This window comes from Daphnia pulex, chromosome 8 (genome assembly GCF_021134715.1).
Source record: "Daphnia pulex isolate KAP4 chromosome 8, ASM2113471v1".
NCBI classification, from domain to species: Eukaryota; Metazoa; Arthropoda; class Branchiopoda; order Diplostraca; family Daphniidae; genus Daphnia; species Daphnia pulex.
The window spans coordinates 1,993,402-2,013,498 of NC_060024.1; the positions used below are offsets into that span (position 1 = coordinate 1,993,402).

General features: G+C 40.6%; 2 protein-coding genes and 1 long non-coding RNA gene across 5 annotated transcripts; 2 read left to right on the forward strand and 1 right to left on the reverse strand.

Annotated features, from left to right (window-relative positions):
* Positions 1 to 1,549: 1,549 nt before the first annotated feature.
* Positions 1,550 to 2,044, forward strand: LOC124199719 (speckle-type POZ protein B-like). Its single transcript, XM_046595640.1, has one exon. It carries the CDS (start codon positions 1,550 to 1,552, stop codon positions 2,042 to 2,044), a length of 495 nt encoding a protein of 164 aa, XP_046451596.1.
* A 1,253-nt stretch (positions 2,045 to 3,297) lies between these two features.
* Positions 3,298 to 4,360, reverse strand: LOC124199720 (probable endo-beta-1,4-glucanase celB). Its single transcript, XM_046595641.1, has 3 exons — positions 4,319 to 4,360; positions 4,040 to 4,169; positions 3,298 to 3,968 (listed from the first exon to the last, which is right to left on the reverse strand). The coding sequence occupies exons 1-3, from the start codon at positions 4,358 to 4,360 to the stop codon at positions 3,298 to 3,300; spliced, it is 843 nt and encodes a 280-aa protein (XP_046451597.1).
* A 536-nt stretch (positions 4,361 to 4,896) lies between these two features.
* On the forward strand, positions 4,897 to 7,854 carry LOC124200767. 3 transcript variants are annotated; one of them, XR_006877374.1, is made up of 4 exons: positions 4,897 to 5,210; positions 5,279 to 5,752; positions 5,821 to 6,595; positions 6,654 to 7,344. It is a non-coding gene; the product is annotated as an uncharacterized LOC124200767 (long non-coding RNA). The 3 variants fall into 3 exon arrangements; XR_006877375.1 differs by lacking the exon at positions 4,897 to 5,210 and adding an exon at positions 7,414 to 7,854 and having other exon boundaries at positions 5,535 to 5,752; positions 6,659 to 7,307; XR_006877373.1 differs by lacking the exon at positions 4,897 to 5,210 and having other exon boundaries at positions 5,535 to 5,752; positions 6,659 to 7,344.
* The last annotated feature ends 12,243 nt before the right edge of the window (positions 7,855 to 20,097 follow it).

The following is a 20,097-nucleotide window of genomic DNA, read 5'->3' on the forward strand; positions in this document are numbered from 1 at the left end:
ATCTCACAAATAACAACTTTATAGAGCAAATGTAGGTAAACTTAATATGAATCGCTTCATTTACATTCGCTTGACTATAAAAAAATATTGAAGCGATATGCTGTTGGAAATTTGTTGTTACAAAATCATTTGTGTCGTCGAATGTCAGTTGAACTACTGTCTCAAATTAGGCTACTTATACGCTCCAAGCTGAACAGCATCATCCAGCGTTTAGGCTATCATCTTCCGTGGAGATATTTTTTTAGCTCATATTAATATTGCTGCTGAAGGAGGAAGTAATAAGTCAAACTCTTTCGTTTTTATGCTGAGCGAGTTATGTCATATATGATGGGAACTGAAGGATGGGAATAAGCAAAAACAGACCATCTTGCTTGATGCTCGCTTATTTGCTACATACATATATTCAAGAAATGTAACTCTGTCCCGATGCCATAAAATTCCACCAGAATTTTTATTTTTATTTTACACAGAAGAAATAAATGATAATTCTCCTCTATAGGCAGCAATTCTCAGTCTATTATTAGCAGCTCAACTCGATTCAATGTTATAAAAATACATCTTGACTTTGTTGTTGGTTTTTCGTCATCGCCGTGCAAGTTTAGCTAATAGCCTTGTGCCTTCAAAAATAATGCCTAACATTCATCTCTTTCTAAATCGCTGATGCTTGTATAATATTCCCCAGGGTCAGTCATTGAATATCCCATCCACTCTAAAACGTCTGTCTCAAAAGCAGACAACAACGCTCGCAACAACGCAATTCTTTCGTTCTCTTTAATCGATACTATATTATTTCACTTGGTCAGCATCTCCATTTCATCCGTTATTTCCTTTAATAATTCTGTTGCTTCTTAGTCGTGTTGTTCTTTATTCAGGAGAGGTTGCGTGTAGTCGTCGTCCTCCCACTTATAGTTGCGCCAGATTTGATTCAACAGCTGGCGAATTCGTTGTTATAGTGTATGTAGTATCTGATTTTCTGTTATATAAGAAATGAATCAAGTTGGCAAAATTAGCGAATCAGCGAAACATGTGTTAATGCCTTCCGCAGTCTTTCGACCGACAGCAGAGAACTGGTGCATTTCTAAATGTGACACAGAGAAAGTTTATTTTGAGTGGAACATTCAGAAGTTTTTGCTTGTAACTGCCGAGGGTCAAGATGGAAAATCAGTTGAATTTCAAGAAAAGAAACATCCTTCTAGGATATGGTGTTTATCATTCGATAGCAGCGAAGGTGACGTTATTTTCTCTGTGTCCCAGCCGTCCCGTCATTATACACAGACCAATACACCAATCCTACCGAGTGGAAATAGGAATTCTGAATATTGAAGAAGGGCAAACAATTTGCAATCGGGAAGTTTTCGTGCCAAAAAAAACTGATTGGAATTATGAGGTTTATAATATTTCCAAAGAATTAATAAGGACACACAATATTTTGCTAAAGGACGGCAGTCTAATCGTTAGCTGCGAGATTGAGTATATAACTAAGGAAGAATCCGTATCAAATATAGACATTGCTACTACTTGCGCTCAGCCATTTAATTGCAACGATGAAATGGCCACCAGCACACTGGAACGATTATTTGAAGACGGGCAATTAAGCGACGTTACTTTGAGCGTCCATGGGCGCCAATTTCAAGCTCACAAATGTATTTTGTCATCCAGCAGCAAAGTATTTGAGGCCGAGTTCAAGTATAATGTATCGAATCAAGTTGTGATTGAAGACATTCAACCTGGAGTATTTCACCAACTTCTCCGTTTCATTTACACCGGTCGCTTGACTTCAGCAACGATGGAAACAATGGCTGCCAGACTGTTTGCGGCTACCGACAAATATTTGCTGGATCAACTGAAATCCGAATGCGAGTCTCATTTGCGTCATCAAATGTCGGCTGAGAATTGCATGGAATTGCTTCTGCTCATCATCGACCAGATCCACCCAGCGGATAATTTGAAGCAAAGTGCGGTGGATTTCTTCCGGCGTTATCCACGTGAAGTGATGGCGACCGACGGATGGAAAAAGACGAGACAACAAAATCCAAATCATTAATTCTAATATGGAATTTGTTGTAGACATTGTCTATTGTCCATACACGTCGCATTGTTTTATATATATGTATAATGATAATACAAACAAAATCATTAATATTTCAGGCTTTTTTTTTCGAAATAATAACAGCCTGTTATTATTTCGGTCGTCGCTTGTATTTTGATGTACATTCGCAGAGTTTGCGTCTCATTCGAAATATAAAGAACGGAAACGTCTTATTTAAGTCTATCTTAGTTTTTTTTTCTTTTTAATTGGACACTTCCGATTCTCCTAACTGCATTTGCTTGATTTGCTTATCCTAGTGTTTGTCAACACCGTCCAGCTAATAATAGTCTAGCGCAGCTACAAAGTATTTAGGCCTAATTTAATAATTCTTTGGTTGCTCTTTTAAAACGATATACGTGAGGGTATACGATTCCACTTCTCGACATTTCTTTAACATATCGTTTAACCAGTAGCATTCTCTGTTGCTTCCTATAAAGTTTGTTCTTTATTCAAGAGAGGTTATGGCATCTCTCTTGTCATCGTCGCATCCTCCTTTATATACTACGTTCTCCTCTTTTTTTAAATTTTGCCAAATTTGATTTAATTGTTGGCGGTTTCGTTGTTGCATCGTATCTGATGTTTTGTTATAAGAATGAATTGGATCGACAAGAGAGAAACAGCGAATCATGTGTCCATTCCTCCCTCCATCAGCCTCGTTATTTGTGTGTCCCAACCGTCCCGGCATTACGCAGATCGTACCGAGTGAAGATGGCAATTATTCTGAATAACGAAGGGAGAAAGTTTTTCCCTCGTGAATTTATCGTGTCGAAAAAGTTTTAAGAGTTATGAAGTTCTTAAGATTTTAAACGATGGTATTAAACTGTGCAATTTGCTGCTATTGGACGACAGTATAATAACCGTTAGCTTCGAGACTGAGTATGTAACTACGGAAGAATCCATAGAGATTATTTTTCATTCCAGAAAAATGATTCAATGACTGGGCCAAATAAATTCACCAAAGGGAATCTGCTAAAATCTGTCGGTTGTAGCCTATAATATTTAAAAGCCACAGGAAATTCCAAAATTCCATTGATAACATGATCAAGATTAGAAAATGCATTTTTGATTATAAAGGTATATATAACGTATGTGTTTGGTAATATTCTATATTGTTATGGCTGTTATGATGGAAGAGCATAATTAAACGGTGAAACCGAGAGTCCGATCTTGTGTTGCCGAAAGTGGTGTAATTAAGGATTATTGGGGTTCTAGTAGACCGGGCAGGGGCCGTTGGGCTCGTTGTTCATCCACGTCATGCTGCTGGGATCGTTGGGACTGCCCCACATGGACATGAAAAGGACCATGCCCCTCCTCATGCCCTGCGACATTCCGTAGGAGACGCTGCCTTGTCCGTTTGACTGGCCGTAAAAGTTGCAGAATCCGTCCGACAGGCCGTTGAATCCGCCGAACGTCTGCTGCTGGGTAGTGCGGCCGTCCTGGACGTAGAAGCGCTGTGCATCTCTCTGAGCTCGCCGTTTTCCGTCCCGTCGACGGTGACGAATCGGGTGACAACCGTGAACCGCTGGGTGCTGTCCAGCTGGTAGCGGCTGGTAGCCCGTGCCGCGGCCGTAGAAGCTCTTGGCCCCGCGGGCGCAGGTGTTGAAAGCGCCACCGTACGGGTCGCACTGGCCGTTGAGGCACGAATGAGTCGTGTAGACGTTGGTCAAACTGTTGGCCTCCCAAATGTCCAGCTCGGCCGGCTGGGAGTCATCGCAATAGCCCGTGCCGTAAGTGACGCCCGTGTAGCCGAAACTGGCCTGGCCGCCATCGCTCTCCATCGAGATGAAATAACGCAGGGCCGAATTCATGCCGCATCCGCAGGCTGCCACGTCCACTTCGAACGACAGCTCCTTGTTGAGCAGGTATGCGGTACCTGATTCTTCTCCACTCAAAGTAAATTAGCGGAATTCACCAATTAGGTTTAATTTTGAGAAATGAATTGGACTCAACCGATTTGAATTGGGTCCAGTGGTGAGGAAGGTTCTAGCCTCGTTGGACGGCCAGTTATGGCAAATGTCATTTGATTGCCGTTACTGAACGTAATGTCCCATCCACTTTCGTATTCACTCTGACTGGGATTCTAATATTATTTCATGTACGTAATTAATCGCATAAAATAAGATTTAAATTTATTAGGTCGTCACTTATGGAGTATAGCTGCAGTTGTCGACTGTCGACGTCTGCGCAGCCGGTCCAGCGATAGTCGAGGACCACTCCACTGTTTTCTACCTGGCAATTGCCGGGCCCGTAATAACACACCTGGATGCCCATGCTGGCCCGACGCGATTCAGGGACTCCGTTGACGGCCAGCACCAGCCAGCAGGCCGGCGAGGAAAATTTGTCGGATCATTACGTCAATTGCTTTCCGAATGTCTGAATAATCGAACCAGACTATTTTTTGACCGGGCCTTTTATATTCCAACTGCAATTTGAAAATTGCGCAATATCGTATAAGCGTCGAGTTTGTTTAATGATATTATGATATATGGGCACATGTGCACCGAGTTTACTATTCAAATAGTCAATCAAGGACGTGGGAAGTGGGAACACTCCAGCATTTATTGCGACAAAATGAAAAACTATTCGAATGATGAAAATACACTTGGAGTTCGATTAGACTGTAAACACAAGCGTGTACACATTATAGATTAAATATATCACTGAGAAATACGCTGAGCCAAAATTCAATTTTGATCAATTTCGGTGTTTTTGAATTTACGTTTGCTTTTCCTACCATCTCTGAGGGCCTCTATTGGCTGTTGATTCAATAAATAACGTAGTATTTTGCCAATAGATGGCAGCGAAATAAGCAGACGAAAACAAGAAAACAGAGAAGAATCGAAGAATCCACAAGGATCATGAATGAAAAGAATCTATACCTTAAAAACTTGAATACGTAGAGAAAAGAGATAACTGCAATTGAGATAACCTTAAACTTTCAGATTGACCTGAAACTTCAACTTTTTGATGGATTTACTTATACCAATTTCTACTGAGATGAATGTCAAGACAACCTTGTTTCTTAAGTAGAACGTCCCCGTAACGCTTTCTTCATCGAAGATCTTGACCTAGAGCTATTCAATCGGGAGTTTATAATGGGAAATAGTTCACCAATAGAATGGTAAGATTTGAATAATTTGAGTAATTTTTTTCAACTCACTACTTGCTTTTATGTTCCTTAACTTTCAGGTGGTCCAATCAATTTCACCATCCACAGGTGAAGTCATCGCTGAAGTCTCTCAAGGAAAATTTGATGATTACGATACATGTGTTGTGGAGGCCAGAAAGGCCCAACCGAGGAGAGATGGTTAGGCAGATGGGAGTTGCGCTGAGAGAAAAGTTGGAGCCTCTTGGCAAGCTTGTCTCAATGGAAACTGGTTATCGCTTGTCTCTCAATCCCTGTTTGAAAAATATTAACTTTCTTTTTTATTATTTTTTAGGTAAAATTTCCCCGAAAGTGTCGATTAAGTCCAAGAGTATGTCGACTATTAGGACTACGCATTTAGCCTCTCACGAATGTTTGAGGGCAAAGTGATTCCATCAGAGAGACCCAATCACACCCTGCTGGAAATGGGAAATCCTTTGTGAACCATTAGAATCATTTCGGCCTTCAACTTCTATGTGGCCGTTTATTACGGTGGAACAACGCCCTTCTTATATTCAGTACTTAAAAAAAAATCTATTTCTTTATCTTACAGTTTAATTAACATTCAATCTTTGACTTCATTCAGATTTGTGGCAATACAATGATCTGGAAAGGCGCCCCGTCGACACCCTTGTGCAGCATCGCCATCACCAAGATTGTGGCCCAGGCGCTGGAAAAGAACAACCTGCCGGGTGCCATTTGCAGTCTCATCTGTGGCGGAGCTGATGTCGGCAGTGCCATGGCCAACGACCCCCGTCTGGCTCTCATCTCGTTCACTAGGAGCATCAAAGTTGGCAAACAGGTGGCCGTGGCCGTCCAGAGCCGATTCGGCCGCAATTTGCTCGAACTGGGCGGTAACAACGCCATTCTTGTCGACGAGAGCGCTTCAATCGATCTAGTCATCCGGGCGTCCATTTTCCCGTCTGCTAGAACATCCAGCCAGCGCTGCACCCTCCACCTGTCGTCTCGTCTTGCACGGAAAGGTCTGCGACACCGTCCTGGCCTATTTGATCAAAGCTTACGAGCTGCTATTGCCCAGAATGGGTGATCCCCTCCAGTCCGGCCTCCTGCTAGGCCCCCCTTCACAATCAGCCGGCCGTCGACTCGATCGCCGCCACCATTAAGGAAGCGGAGTCCCTCGGCGGCAAAGTCATGACGGACCGTCCCGCGGCTTCTTCGTCCAGCCGACCATCATCACGGGTCTGAAGCCGACGGCGTCTGTGGTCATGAGCGAATGTTTCGCTGACATTCTCTACGTGCTCAAGTGCCAGGATATGAACGAGGCTACGGCCATCAACAACATCGTCGACCAGGTTCTCTCGTCCAGCATGTTCACCCAGAACCTCAACCACATCTTCAAGGTAGAAAAAAGTTTCTCGATTTTCAATGGAATATTAAAATTGAATGTATTTTGATTAGAACAGACACAGTGGCTGGGACCGAAAGGATGGGACTGAGGGATCGTCAACGTCGACATGGGGACGAGTGGAGCTGAGATCGGTGAGATGAACACACAGCAGGTGGCCATGAATCGGGATCAGATTCATAGTATTACTAAACTCTATTGTCACGTAACGCGTACTATAATACAGCTAATGTTAACATATGGTGCCGATTTGTTTAACTTTTACAATTCGAAATGCTTAGCTAAAAATTGGATGGTTGATTTTTTGGATATTTGGAGATTTGGAGATTCAGTTGAAAGTTTTTCTTCCAAGAAACTAAAACTAGGTGAACTTTTTCCAGTTTCTCTTTAACATTACTTCATTACTTCCAACTTCCAGGGTATGTTTTTTTCTTGTTCGTTCACTAAAGATTTGTTGGCGTCTGTCTCGATGATAGACCTTCCTCCCCCCAACGGACCCGACTCTCTTGATCTGTTCGCTCGGATCGAGTTTCATTAATGTTGGACTAAGCAGTTGCGTCGTCACTGAGAGCAACGCCGACCCGACAATCTTCCTGCCTTTCAACTTGTATCCTGAATATCATCCGCAGCTCAGTTGTTTTATTCCCGAGCTATTTATTACTGCCCTTTTTGGACCCTCGCCATCAACTGTGAAACTGATATATAGAGTAGGAATATTCCAAAATAAAAATAATTTCATTCTTATCATGTGTTTCAAGTAATTAAACTATTATGTTCCAGTTACTATTTCACAAATCTTCTTCACATTTTCAGGCGTTTGACTTCAATGACGATGAAAGCGATGTGACTATACGGGCAAACATTTATTAGGTCAACTGAAAACACAGTGTGAAAAATCATTTACGTACGTATCGCGTTTGAGTTTTTAGCTGTGTTCTTGGCGGATTTTTAATTTTTTAATTTTCTCGAGTTACGTTTACTCAAAGCTGAACGTCCGCTCCAGCTATAATCAACTTGTTGTAAGAATCGGTAAGAATATAGTAGTCGAGTTGTCTCACAATGAACACAGGTGACGATACGGCGACGGTATGGACGGAAAAGGCTTCGACAATCTGCCCAGCACACCTGAATCCTTATACCATAAAATCCCGCTATGTTATCACTTATCACAAATAATTTACAAATATATACGTATATATATCTTGGGACACATCCTCTCGTCGTCCTTTTGTGTAGCTGTGTATTTCATATAAATTTGTCAGAAGATTTCTCAAATTGCATTAACTGTTGCGATATACTCATCTCGTTCCCGAATTTAATTTTGAAATTGCCAACGAGGCAAAAAATCACACGTACACGAAGTTATTATTTATTTGGTCTTATAAGCCTATGCAAACTCTGTGTCTGATATTCATCGAGTACGGTATGATATAGCTACATAAGAATGGGAAAAAAATGCGCGGTGAAAATTACATTCATTCCCTAAAAGGCGATTCCCGCAGAAACAACTCACCAGACATTTAATTAATTCGTCATCATTTTTCATGGGTATTACTATATTATCTATTTTACTGGCTTCTAAAAATCAAGTGAAAAAACAAAAACAAAAAAAAAAAACACGTTCCTTATGGCAATTTTTTAACATTCATTTGAATCTCTCCCAGGACGTTCGGTTCTCCTTGTCACAGTATTTATTGTTGATATTATTGAGAACGGCAAGTTAATTTCGTCATAATAACCGAAACGTTCAATCAATACGATTCCCTTATTCTCCCCGGACCTGCAGTAATGGGCCAACAGCTAGGATCAAGTTGCTTGTAACTTGTGAGAAAATGGTAAACGGAGACACCAAAAGCCTTAGTATCTCGGTATCAGTTGCTGTGCTTCGGAAAGAATGCTTGCCACATGCTTATTCGGAAACGACGAAAACAATATCAAAACTCAGCAAGAGCTAGACAACGGAAAATGTATGAACTCAATGATTATATGTACAGCCACGGAAACGATCGAAATTTAAATCATTTCAAATTCTCACAAAAAGAACAACTTGAGAGAACAAATTTATCAGCTATAGGTTTCATCTATATCGGCTGCAGCAGGTCACTAGACTTTTGTCTTGAAACTCGGAGGCTGGCAAACAAATGTTTATTGTATTATCAACCGAAAATCCCAAAAAGAAAATCATTTGCGTCGTCGCATATCAGTCGATAATTTGTCTCGAATTACTTTTAGCATGCTCCAAAAATTTAACGTCACCAATAGTTCATCATCATCTTCCATAGAGATGTTTTATATAGCTTGTTGAAAGAAGCAATAAGTCAGCAAGCTTTTCGTTCTCATGCTGGGCTGCTGGTGAAATATGAAATATATATACTGATGGCAACTGACGTATGGGAAAAAAGCAAATGCATCTTATACTTTGACGCCCTTGCGTTATTTAAGAAATGTCTCTCTGCTGCTATCCCGATGCTGCTGCCGGCTGCTGCCAAATAATTCCGCTATGCTGCCAATGAATGATCAGCATCCCAGCAAATATAGATAACAACAATCTTATTGAACGCTTTTTCGTTTAATCTGTAACTCAGTAGATATTAAGTTCTTAAGTTGATAAAATTCTCGAAAAAATGGAAATAAATGGATTTAAAGGTTCCAGTATATTTCATTATATCCATCCAACGGCTTACCGATTTTTTTTTAGCAGAGTAAAGTAAATAAAAGGGCAAGAACGAAAAAGTTAATCTGGCTGTATATAGCAGCAGCTCAACTTGATAGCTCAATGTCCTGAAATTACGCAAGTTTAGCCTACAGCCAGCGAGTGCCTGTCGGAAATATCGATAAAATAATAAATATTGAAATAATGAATTGAAATAAGAAAATGGCCGGAAAAAATCGATATAATAGAGATTAAGATAAAAAGAAAAATTATGCGTACTTTAAGATTAGATTCACATCAGCGATACGCTCTTCACGGTCTAAAGGAGATGACCGATGCGCTATCCACTCGGCCATTGGGGTCCAAAACTATTTAATTTTAAAAATAAGATTTCCTTTCAATCAAATAAAATTGATTAAAGTGGCTGAGACTAAATTTTTGTCACTCATTGATTTTAATTTTGTAACTGTCTTTTCCGTATTCCTTGATCTATATAAATGACGTCGCTGACGCTAAAAGCATCAGGTTTACTACGGCAATATGCACAATTTGCACATGTATGTGGGACGCTTGAAAAGTAAAAAAAAACTCTGATACAATCGTAGCCAACCCTAACTTGCACATCACGTTTCTCAAGTCAGGTTAAATGTTTATATGGCGACGGATCAAATATTTGAAGGCAAGTTTCTTATAGACCTACATTATTTTAGAATAGTTGTAGAAATTCATCGACGTGTCTTAACTCTTAATTGCAAAAATTTTAGACGAATGCCGAAAACCATGTTTCTCACGTTCCATACATTTGTGCAAAACCACAGTTGGCTGTAAAGGTATAACTAAGAAACTAACATTCAAAAAGAAACTATACTTCCATTACAACTTGAATATTAACAAACAAGAGAGGTAAATGCCACATTTTCAATTTAAAAACTTAAAATTCTCACATATTTTAAATTCCACTTTATTTTTTCTCACATTTTATATAACGCTCAAAACTAGAATAATAAAATGGGTTTTGTCACTGTTGTGATTCAACTGGCATTATTCCTCGTATTCTCAATTAACTGTCAAAATACGACCGGATTGGAGCAACATGAACATCTCGCATTGGACACAGCATTATTCTTGGCCAAAGTCGATACGCAATGCATAAGTTACCGCTACGTCCCATGCCGCAAGCACATGAAAACCACGACTGTTATTTACTGCTGCGTGTATAATGAGAACAGTTAGAGACACTATAAATTTGATTTGTGCAGGTGTTCATTTCGAGATGACGGACAACCAGCTGACCAAGAGCATATCAACTGCTCTCAAAGTTTTTTTCAATGGAGTGGTGGGCTTTCACCGCGAGTGCATCGACTCTGCTCAGCCCCTAGGTTTCCTGTGAAGACTCGACATCCACGTCATCTCGTTGGGCTCAAGGCGAGCAGCTCTACAAGTTTCAAGTTCCTGTTCCATCCGTTTCCCTGTCGTCGATGTAGATTTTTCGCTATCAGCACAACATTCATTTCAGATATCTATACGAGAGTCTAGTTGTTTTTAGTGTTCACCGTAAACACCTAAATTAATCAGAGGAGTCTAATAAAAGTTTATCGTATTATTCCCTGTTCTTCTGTTGCTCCGACAACAGCGCCAGACTCATTACTATTGTACTGGGCCATATAGAAAAAGGAAGAGTCAAATTTCCCGAAATGGACGAGTAATGCTCAAATAATATAAACTTTAACTTTGTTATCAGGTGCATGCGCTTTATGTCCTAAGCCGAGTACTCGAGCCTAAAAGCTGTGTCTGACAGCGTTTCAAATTTCCTTGACGGAGAATAAAAAAAGGAACCCCACTTCGACGCGCTTTGACGGCCACCCGAACCGCGCAACTTAAGAATCAATATAAGTAGCTACTGGATATAGTGTGTGCATGTATAGATCATCTTTTTTAGAATCCAGCACGGAGAACAAACACAACGGAGAGTGTGGCTGCAAACACACAATGCCTTGCAGAGTACAGTGGCCGATACACACAATAAGATTATCCCTGAGCCTTTGAGTTAGACAAGTTTTTCAACCTTTGTATAGAAGCACCAATGCTTTAACTTGAAAAAACAACTTGCATTTACAAATACCACAGCATATACAGAGATAGGGGGTGGCCAGACTTAAGGCAGTTTTACTTTTTAGACCATTGGTAGAAGAAGAAGGAAAAAAAAAACTTGTGAAAGAACAACTTTGCTTTCCTGTTGTGCCAGTCAGGGATTCGCCTATAGTATTATGTTATTGTGCGGAATTCCTTTCGTGATAGCGAGCGGCCGGTCGCAATGGAATGAAAAAAAAGGGACCAGCTAGTGTAGCTATTATTATATAAGGATGATGTTTTATTTGACTTCAGGAGCGTGGGTAGTATTCTCTCGATAACCTTATTTTCCCCCTTTTTCATTCACTTTTTCAAAGATATCTTCAAAATCTGCGGATTGATGTCGATCCTGGCCCGATCCTGGCAGGCCGTCGTTGGAATTTGACGCTGAGTCGCTGACTGACTGTTGCGCGTTTTTTTTTGGACACACATTTCCACCACATTTGATTATTTGTTTATCACTTGCTGCTGCAGCTGCTGCTCTAGGCCACGATTGGATTATTTTCAACCATCGACTATGTGTGCATCAGTGACTTTGGATCCGCTGGGATAAATCTTTGCGTGGGTTTGGTGATGTGTGTGATTAGTGTGTGTGAGAAACACATTTGAAAAGAAAAGAAACACTTGTCTGTTTGAGACGAAAAGACAAAGATTTTTGGCTAGTGGAGGAAATGTCGCATCCCGTGATAATGTCCATCAACACCAGGCAAAGGAGGAGGAGGAGTAGAGATGAGCTTGAGAAAAGGACGTCACCTCATTTCTCGTGGCAAGAAGAAGTTACCGCGCCTTCTGGTTGCCGCTGCTGGTCGTCTGATGAGTTGATAACTCGATTTATTTTCCAAACGGGGAATAAAGGTAAACAAGGGAAATAAGCTGACGCTAGAATAATGCTAGGAGACGTTTCATTGATTACATTCGAATCGAAAGAAACCTATAGCTATTATTGTATATTCAAAAGGTGTGTATATATCATAGAATACAAGTTGCATTATGCCTCAACCATATAGTAGCCAACCGTATGATTTTTCAGCTTTCATATTATTTATTTCCGCCTCTTCTCCGTATAGGCTAGATTTTTCTCTTCAAAGGGACGAATAATAATTTAAAAAAATCCAGAATATTATACAGAGTAAATTGCTAGTTTCCGAAATTCTTGCTCCTATTCACGAGGGGGGGGGGGAAAGGAAATGAAATAAGATATTCACGTCAACCATTTATTAGATGCTTTCGTCTTTGATCTTGCGGATCACGTATGTACCTATATATGTTTGGTGGAATAAGTTTCAAGACGGAAAAAAACCCGCGATAACAGAAAAGAACATACAAACCCTTCACAGAATTTGATCTTATTAGATTTGTTTAAGTAAAAAAAAAAAAAAAATAAGACTGGCATATCGGACGTTATTAATGACGGTTATTTCCTATTACCGCATAACGAAAGAGATTGAACTATTGCCCTTCAGTGTCATATTATTGTGCTGTCTCTTAGTCAACATGGAATACGGAATTCTGATTGGAGCTGAAATTCATCACTAGCTTCTGTTAGCTTACATAGGAAATCGACCTCATCCTGAACTTATAAGACTGCCGGTAAGTTTGATAACATAACCTTTTTTTCGCAGGAGTCATCGCCCGTTTTCATTATTAGGATATTCCACGCCAATACGACAAAACCTTGCCGCGGTCATATTTCCGAATTAATTTTTTATGACAAATCTTAAATATACAGTGGGTACCTAAAGTATCCGTACGGCTGAGAGGAGCAGTACGGAAAACGCGTTTTTCAAAACGCTCCCATAAATTGAATTCTCGTTGGAATGCAATAAAATTTTTTTGTAAGGTTAAGATTAGGGTGGGGTTTCATCTGATTTTTTTTGGGAATTTTTCAACAACGCGATATGTGGTTTTTATCGCGTTGCGAAAGTATCCGTACGGCCGAGAGGCCTAGTAGGGAAATGGGCTTACTTTGGAGGCCTCTTATTCGGTAAATAAGTAACATTAAAGGGTGGGAAAGTTCTTAAAAAAAAGAGCTGCATTAGCTCTATATGTGGTCATAAGATCACATTTTTTAAGTTTCATTTATAGTAATGAAATCAAAAATGAAAACACGAATTATAAGTTTTCCGTTTTCTTCCCCTCGATTCCCCATCACCAGTGTTGCCATATCAAAAAATATTTACCCTTTCTCTTTCTCCCTCTTCCGTCCAAGGGAAGAAAGAGATTTTGGGATATGGCAACACTGGTGATGGGGAATCGAGGGGAAGAAAACGGAAAACTTATAATTCGTGTTTTCATTTTTGATTTCATTACTATAAATGAAACTTAAAAAATGTGATCTTATGACCACATATAGAGCTAATGCAGCTCTTTTTTTTAAGAACTTTCCCACCCTTTAATGTTACTTATTTACCGAATAAGAGGCCTCCAAAGTAAGCCCATTTCCCTACTAGGCCTCTCGGCCGTACGGATACTTTCGCAACGCGATAAAAACCACATATCGCGTTGTTGAAAAATTCCCAAAAAAAATCAGATGAAATCCCACCCTAATCTTAACCTTACAAAAAAATTTTATTGCATTCCAACGAGAATTCAATTTATGGGAGCGTTTTGAAAAACGCGTTTTCCGTACTGCTCCTCTCAGCCGTACGGATACTTTAGGTACAGTGCTGGTCCACTTATAGAACCGCCCGATCATAGAACCATTCCGAATATAGAACCGAAATGGCTCTGCCGTGTTTCAGCGCCACCCACGGCACATTGAATAACTCGATGTTACTTGATGTTACTTTTACTCAATAAGTTTTTACGTATGGACAAAATCGAAGGTAGATGGCGATGGGATCAAGTGCTCGCATATCGAACCACCCGGTTATAGAACCGCGCACAGGCCGGTTCTATAAGTGGACCAGTACTGTACCCACTGTAGTTTCACCCTCTTTCGTGCTGCCTATACCCCCTCTTTTGCCCTTAGGGCCAAAAGGCGAAAGACGAAAAGGGTGAAAAGGGGGAAACTTCATCAGATTTTAAGGACCGCCCACCAAAAATGGCGTGGGGTCCGTTTTAAAATGGGGGGAGCTAATCTCAACTTTGAAGTGAGATTACGGGGGGAAATTATTATTTTAAAAATATAACAAAAATACTATGAGAATCAGCGTGAAAAACTGTTTCTAATGGTATGTTTTTCAAACGAATTCCTTATTCATGCACCAACCCTATTGCGTAAATTGTTTTATTTCTGATTTTCCACTGCTATTTGTGGTAAATATTTCAAATTTTTTCACGAACTTGAAGTATAATCTGTTTTTTGTATAATTCATATATAAATAACATTTATTATTTGTTAATAAGCCATGCCTTGCCTGGCTTATCATTTTCTTTAAACCCTAGCAACGATTTCCAGAAAATCCCCCCAAACGGTATGTTTGAGTGGAAGACGGCTTGTTAAAACCAGGTGGTAATTTTCTCTAGCCAGGGGTATGGAGAGATGGTTGCCAAAGACAATGATAAATTTACCATAAGGGGAATCGACGGGAAGCTCCTTTTTTACTAGCGATTTTTTATGGAGGTTGTGGTAAAAGTGCGCCATCTAGAAGTGGTCTGTATATTTAGTTTAGTTTTTAGTCGCTTTTTTGCCACTCCTGGATGTTACAATCACAAAAACTTAATAATTTCTTCATAACTATTCTTAATTAATACTATTAAGTTCCAAAATGTACTTAAATGATAGCAATTGGAGCAAAAGTAATACGTTCATGCATTTCCAAGGGAAATAGCATGTAGTCAACTTACAGACCCTTTTGGTAGCGCAATTCTGCTACAAATTTGTAGTAAAATTAGCGGAGCCCCCCCCCCCCCTTATGGGATCTGTAACATGGAGACTGGAAGCCATTTCTCCATACCCATGGTCTAGCTAACACTTTGCCTAAATTTCATTTCAACGTAATTTCAGTAAAAATTGTCAAGTCGATTTAATTCAACCTGGCAACCGAGCCGAGAGTAAGGGAATCGAGAACAAAAGGAAAGCCAGTAGCAGACGACGCGCCTTGCTCACTCTCGCTGCCAACGACTGCAGGGTTAAGAGCTCTCCCCACTTTTCTCCGTTCCAAACGCTGTGACATTCTTCAACAGGGGAAACTACATTGGTTAATCTTTGTACAATTTGGGGTACGATCTGGGCCGAACAGTGGACGATCAAACGGCGATGACCGTAGCGTTGGGCCAGTTGGCACAACTTCACCAGAGAGGGTAACGTTCTTCTACGGGGGAAACTAACATTGGTTAATCTTTGAAATCTGGTTTCCGAGTCGTTGCGGGCAAAAGCCAGCGATTGGTGCAGGGCCAGCACTTTCGCTCCGTTTCTCGCCATAAACTTGACGGCCGCTTCGCGCAGATTGGTTAGCTCCGAGTCGACCGCCCACGTGTAGAAATCCAGCACGTTTTCCGAGACAATTTTTGGTACGATGCGGGCCGAACAGTGGACGATCAAACTGCTGTGACCGTAGCGCTGGGCCAGTTGGCACAACTTCACCAGAAAGGGTAACATTCTTCTACAGGGGAAACTAACATTGGTTAATCTTTGTAATCTGTTTTCCGGGTCGTGGCGGGAAAAAGCCAGCGATTTGGGCAGGGCCAGCACTTCCGCTCCGTTTCTCGCCATAAACTTGACGGCCGCTTCGCGCACATTGGTTAGCTCCGAGTCGACCGCCCACGTTTAGAAATCCAGCACGTTTTCCGAGACAATTTGGGGTACGATTCGGGCCGAACAGTGGACGATCAAACGGCGGTGACCGTCGCTGGGCCAATGGGCACAACCAGAGAGGGCAAGCCGTCAGTCGTGCTGTACGTGGCGGAAAGGATACCAACGTACGAATATTGGATCATTTCACAAAAGAAATCATACGGGCGTCGTTGATTTGTTGAACGCTCGCTAAAAGACGGTTTCGTGTAGCGGAAGGAACACGAGGTGGAGTGGAAGCAGACACGTTGGTCGAATCGCCGCACCTCAACGTAAACGGGAAATCGCGGAGATGAACTAGCAATACAAACGAGTGCGCGTCATAAGTTCCGACAGGAAATTGGAACGTCACTTCGCAGCTTTCCTGGGCATTGCTTGCAGCAACCTGCAGAATGGTAAGCGGGCTATCGGATAGTGCAAGTGAAACACGAGCGAGGAGTGCTGGTTGAAGTCCGTGTAAGCTAATGACCAATCTCCCAATTGGTCCTGCGAGTTGTGTGGAACGGTGAGTAGATTCAATCACCGTTCTCCAAGAAGACGTCGCGTGGAATGCAAGTGACGATACCGCGGGAGTATTCACCTGTTCTTCCAAGGGTCGCGAAATAAGCGCCGTGGTGATCCACGACGACGTTGAAGTGGCGTGAAACTGTGCCGTAGACACCGCGATCCTTGATGCCGTAGAACCTGCCTGGCTGTGACATGCCAAAACGTTGTGTGATGATCTTCAGGGACAGAAAAATGGATGGATTTGTGTTAGGGGTGGAGGGGAAACGGGAAAGGTAGAAAACAACTGCATGCAAATCTCGCTTTTTCGGGAGTGTCCCCGAAATTTTCCGGAACTGTCTGTGCAGGTGAAAAGAGAAAACCTTCGTTTGTTACCAACTCTCTTCAAATCATTATTCTCAGTGAGTGTCTCTGACATTTACAGATGACATTGAACATTGCTAATTACGTTCTTGGTTTTTAGGACTCAGAAAATAACATCTTTTCCAAACCCACATTATTATATTATGCCAAAGAAGAAGCAGATTAGTTTGACTTTAGTTAACGATCGAGTTTGCTCTCAGCATCATGCTGGAGGATTTAGCTGTGATAGCTTGGTTGGAATTCGAGTAGTGCTCTATGACACGAGTATATTTGTCAAGCACGAGAATCAAATCAGGAAGTGTATCATCTATCATCAATCTAAACACGGAAAAAGTTAGTGAGGGAAAATCAGTAGAACACGTAACAATGAATAGTTATCTTGCAAAGCTAGCTTGGATGAGAATAAAAAGGTCCCGATAAAAGGTGGGCCACTCAAACACAGTGGGTGGGCACCAGGTCAGTGGGGCAAGAACCCCTTAACACAGCAACTGAATAAATACATGGTTAAATACAATAGACAAGATAGCTCTAACAGGTGTCTGACTAGTACCTTGCTTGGTGTTCTGTCTGACAAAACTTCAACTCTAGTCAAGCCTCAGTGCAAATCAACTTCTAGTCACGTTTTTGAACAATTCTAGTCAGGGCTATACAATTCTAGTCAGAGCTATAAAGGGAAACGAAGTTGTTTGACTTTAGGCATTTTGACAGAGACAAATATACCAATATACTAGTAAAAATATTTTCAAGCGAAAGGGGAGATATTTTTCACAAACATATTAACTTGTAGTTTTCGAAGATTTTCTTCTACTGACGAATTCCTGTTCTTGGAACGGCGCCACTACATTCCGGGGGATCCGGTTCATCCTCGGGACGCCAGGCAGAGATCTTCAATGAGACACGGTTCAAAACAACAGGTTCGGGGTGCTGAAACGTAAAAAAAAATTATTAATAAAATGTAAAAAAAAATTATAATAATTAAAACTTACGTTAAAAGCAGCCACCACTGCATCCTTATCGAAAAATGTTATTGTGACCGAGCGGCTTAGGCCTTGGTTCAGATTTTCTTCAACTTCCATAACTCGGCCAAATACACTAAACTTATCCTAAAAAAACATAAAAATTAATTTAATTAAACAAATAAATTAATTCAATATTACTCTTATGGCCTCAAGGGGCACACTCATTCCAATGCGCTTGACGAAAAGACGAAGAGTCGGATCCTTCTTGACTACCTCTTCAACTTGACGTAGCTCCTCCTCAACTTCTTTATTCTGGAGGTTTTTGAGTCTTAGATGCTTTTCAAACGCTGCTGTCAGCTTCTTGATTACCTCCAAATCGTCTTGGTTCAGGAATCGAAGGAAAAATCTCCAAACCACAAAATTTTTGCAACTTAGAAAACCCCATTTTTCTCAGAGGAGTTTTAGTTCGCAAAATTTGCCAATTTTTTCTTTTTCTTTATTTTCTTTTCTCTTTTTTTAATGTGTCATGAATCATGACTTTAGCCCTACCGAAAATAAAATTCTTAAAATCAAAATACACATTTTGTTGTCTAATTAATAAACTTGAAGTCTAGTCATGTACTTCTATAGTCACGTTTTTGAACAATTCTAGTCAGGGCTATACAAATTCTAGTCAGAGCTATAAAGGGAAACGAAGTTGTTACATGTAAAACAATTACACAGCGTTAAAAATGGAAATACCTGTGCCAATCAATTGGAATGTCAGAATCGCAAAAAGACACTGGGGAAACCGAAGAAGGCGTAGCGAATAACATGTTTGGAAAGAGGATGTGAGACAATAGGGATGGCTAAACTGCACCCACTGGTGGCGAAATTACGGAATAACAAAATTCACAGAACTAAACAGGAGTCGTCGAACCAAGCTGTCTTCATACTGAGTCATCATTTGCTGAGTTAAAAACATATTGGAACGAAACAGATTACAGAAATAACTCACGACATCATCATTTAACATGGTTGCAAATATTTCGATTTCATCAAATGCATTTCATTGCTGTCGATTGAAAGATTGACACAAACGAATGGAATACTGCTTATGATCAACTTGGCACAACGGATTTGTCTACTTCCGACGATGGATGTGAGTGAAAAATTTATTATGATGACAAATTTTGGTGTGACTTACATCCATTTAATTTCTTTACATTCATAAAAGATACACAGAAAATTACTCGGGACAAATCACATTTGGAATCCCCAAGCCATACCTTCCGCTGATCACGATAGTAGTGAGGAAGACAAAGTGGGACAGGTTTATCTAGACTCATTGCGTGAACTGCTCGAACATGGCGTCAGTCTACCTCCTCATCCGGTTTTGGAAAAGTAGAACAACAAGGATGGCTTGAAATGTTAGAAAAGATCGAAGATAAGACGAACGCTGGATTAAGGACATTCACGCAAAGTCCGTAAATCATTAGCGCCGTTCATTTTCCTCATAATTTATTAATTAATTTCGATTGTAATTGCGCAAGAGTGCATCTTGTTCTACATGGTGGAATCGATGGCTTCTCACGTCTAATGTTTTTACGCGTGGCGAACAATAACAGGTCCAGGGCCGTCTTTGACGGATTTTTGGAAGGAGTCAGGAAATTTGGCGTTCCTAGTCGCTATAGGTATAAATTTCTTCAGAATTACCCCATAATTGAAGTTTCAACTATTGGTTTTTCAGGTCTGATCTTGGTGGAGAGAATGTTCTCTGGGCCAGTTCATGCTAATGCATCGTGGGTTGAACCGAGGTAGCTACATGACCCTATAATAATAATTCAAATTTCGAATTAAATAAATAAAATCTTATATTTGCACAGGAAAAATCGAACGAAAGAGCATCCTCGATAGGTTTTCAAACTTGATCAGTATTTTCTTCATTTCGTCTTCCTTCCAATCATCCAACAACACATTGAAGAAATCATCGACGCCTGGAATTTTCATGGCATTCGCACTGCACCGTCATAAATGTCCCAAATTCAGATGTTTATTCGAGGGCTGACATCTTTACGTCGAAGATCTGTTGCGGAAAACACAAGATTTACCGAGCTCGTAGAGGTTAGAGTTTGTCATCACAAAACCAATTTGTGAATTACTTTTTGAAAAAT